Below are 2664 nucleotides of genomic sequence, written 5' to 3' on the forward strand. Positions count from 1 at the left end.
AGCCAGTCCCCTCAGGAGGAAGAGGAGGAGGAGGAAGAGGAGGAGGAGGAGGAAAACAGACCAACAGGCACTGTAGCCACTCAAACTGCAGCTGCACCAGAGGAACAACCCATGCCAGGAGCAGTCGCTCCTAAACAGAACACACTCACATCCAGGCCCAAATTAGTTTGCTTAGTGAGGGATGAAGAGGAAACAGCGTCCTCAGAAGAGGAGGAAGAGGCAGAGCCAGAGATAATGAGCGAATTTCAGCGTAAGCTGCAAGAAATCCGACAACGATTCACCCGCCTTCCGGATCAGTCCTTACTGCTCTGGCTGTACGACTGCTGGTTTGCAGGGGCCAATGTGGATGTATTCCTAAACAGTTACGAAGCCACGCACCTGGGACCCCTGTCCCGGGATGTGGCCATTGACAGGAGGCTTGGGAGCGGGCCAGGAACTCTCAGCCTCTGGAGGCGACTCGTGTCAAGTGTGAGGCTGGCGTACACCGCGGACGAGGTGATCGTGTACCGGGACAGGTGGAACACCAAGCTGGAAGGTGTTCACTATCTGACAGAATTAACTATGGTGGACATACTCTACCGGAATACACGGAACATGCAGTTCCTCGACAATCCGGACGGAGCCTACTGCACCTGGCGCATTTGGGCGGAATTTAAAAAGAGCGCGCCACCGTTCTACGCCAAGGCGCTGTCATCCCTTACATGGGATAGGGACCTAAAGGTGCTGAAGTTACAGGCCTACATCTGGGACTATAGACTGAAACCCTCTTCCCTGCCACGGGACAGCTGTGTGGAAATACAGCCCAAGGAAAACAGCCTCCAGTGATGATCCCTGCACAATATGCCACGAGGAGCTAAGCAGAAACACGTGTGAACTGGAGTGTGGGCATGAATTCCACAGGGAGTGCATCAGGACGTGGCTCCAGGAGCATTCCAGCACCTGCCCCATCTGCCGTGACTATGCTGTCTTTCCTACAGACGTCCCTCAGCATCCTGCATGGAACAACTCGAAACGTTACAAAGCCAAGGCTTGGAAAAGATCAGTGTTTTAGAAGAGCTCCCAAAGAAAAGTGTTGAAGAGACCAAGGTCTTAAAGAACGGACTGGATTGATTTCATAAGGCTCAGAAGTACAAGTAAAAAAACGGCAGCAGGAGAAAAAAAACCCAAAAAACCAGAAGAATTTAAAAGTTTAAAAGAACACAGCTAAAAAACCCTGGATACCAATGAGAGGGATTGGAAGACCACTGATGACAAGGAAACACAGTATAATGGATATAAATATCTATCTTGAGACATTTAGGAGGGACAACCTTTGATTAAGGGAATGATTCCTGTGCTTTTGTGTGTATAGTTGGGCAGTGTGGGATCTGGGCATGAGTAGATGGGATAGACTGAGGAGTGGGGAATGTCCTGGTTCTGGCCAGGAGAGGGTTAATTTTTACAGGAGCAGGGAGGGACACGGGATGGGATATTTGGGATATTCGGTGGTACCTTCTAGGGGTTCTGGGTTCCTTGTGGTTTCCCTGTCCTGTTTTGTTAATTAATATTGTTGCTACCGTTTCTTTTCTTATTCCATTGCTGTTCTCAGTAAATTGTTCTTACCTCAGCCCCTGATCTTTGTCTTTTGTGCCTCCAATTCCCCTTTCCATCCTGCTGCAAGGGGAGGGGGGAAGGAGTGAGTGGCACGTGGTCCAGGGTATTTCAGTGGGAACGCTACTCCTAAACCACAAGATCCCAGTTCCATCTCCATTCCAGCCCCTCACACACGAATCCACACTCCAGGCCACCCCTCACTGCGAGGACACCACACACAGGGATGTGAGATTTACCAATCACACCCAGAGATTGCCACCTCACAAGGCTACTCACGCTTTTCTGATGAATCCTACAAAAACTTGTGTACGGAGCCAGGAACTTTGTGGACACATTCTCGTGAGGACAAGAAATGAGGATGCTTTTCTAGAGAAGGAAAGAGAGGGAGAAGAAAGGAATTAGAAGTGCTGTTAGTCCTGAAACAGAGGTTGCCGAGGTAGAACTGTGACCTGGACCCAGCTGTAGGATCCCAGAGCCTGAAAACTGATGGATGGGTCAGTGTGGGGCTCATCTCCTCAGCATGCAGGTGGGAAGGGATGGCTGCTGCAGCCTGGCCAGCCACGGCCCTGTGGGATGGTAGGGACCAGCTCCAGGGCTCAGCGCAGCTGGAGGCTCGGGATGGCTGGGCGGGACTGTGCAGGTACCGGGTGACAGCTTAGGCCGTCAGAGTGGCTCCCCTTTATGCACGGGGTGGTCACCAACCCCTCTCCCCCCAGCCTTGGCACCTTGGTGACTTCCCCGACCACGAATCCCTCGGAGGCCACGATGTCTGGGACACCATCGGAGCTGAGCCCGCGCCGGGTGACACTGCCGTACAGGGTGGGCTTCCCTGGGGGACAGCAGCCGTCAGCCCCAGGGACAGCCCACGGGGACCCCAAACGTCCCCACCCCCTCCCAAGTCAGAGGGACCCCAACCAGCCTCACCTCCTCCTTACCCACAAGGAACTCAAACACCCCCATGCCCTCCGAACCCACAGGGCCTCCAAATGACCCCACCCCCTTTAAAACCGAAGGGACCCCCGAACCACCCCAGTCCCTTTTAAACAAGGGCCCCCCAACCACTCGCACCCC

The 2664-nt window shown here is 53.3% G+C and overlaps 1 protein-coding gene across 1 annotated transcript in view; it reads right to left on the minus strand.

Moving 5' to 3' along the window:
- PAAF1 (proteasomal ATPase associated factor 1) overlaps positions 1-2664 on the minus strand; it is an 11368-nt gene that overhangs the window by 7359 nt on the left and 1345 nt on the right. The window contains exons 2-3 of the mRNA XM_017727080.1: positions 2319-2484; positions 1870-1959 (exon numbers count right to left, since the gene is read on the minus strand). Coding sequence (XP_017582569.1) covers positions 1870-1959; positions 2319-2484 — 256 coding nt within the window. The remainder of the gene's footprint in view (positions 1-1869; positions 1960-2318; positions 2485-2664) is intronic.

Source organism: Corvus brachyrhynchos, unplaced genomic scaffold, assembly GCF_000691975.1.
Source record: "Corvus brachyrhynchos isolate BGI_N302 unplaced genomic scaffold, ASM69197v1 scaffold412, whole genome shotgun sequence".
Taxonomy (NCBI): Eukaryota; Metazoa; Chordata; class Aves; order Passeriformes; family Corvidae; genus Corvus; species Corvus brachyrhynchos.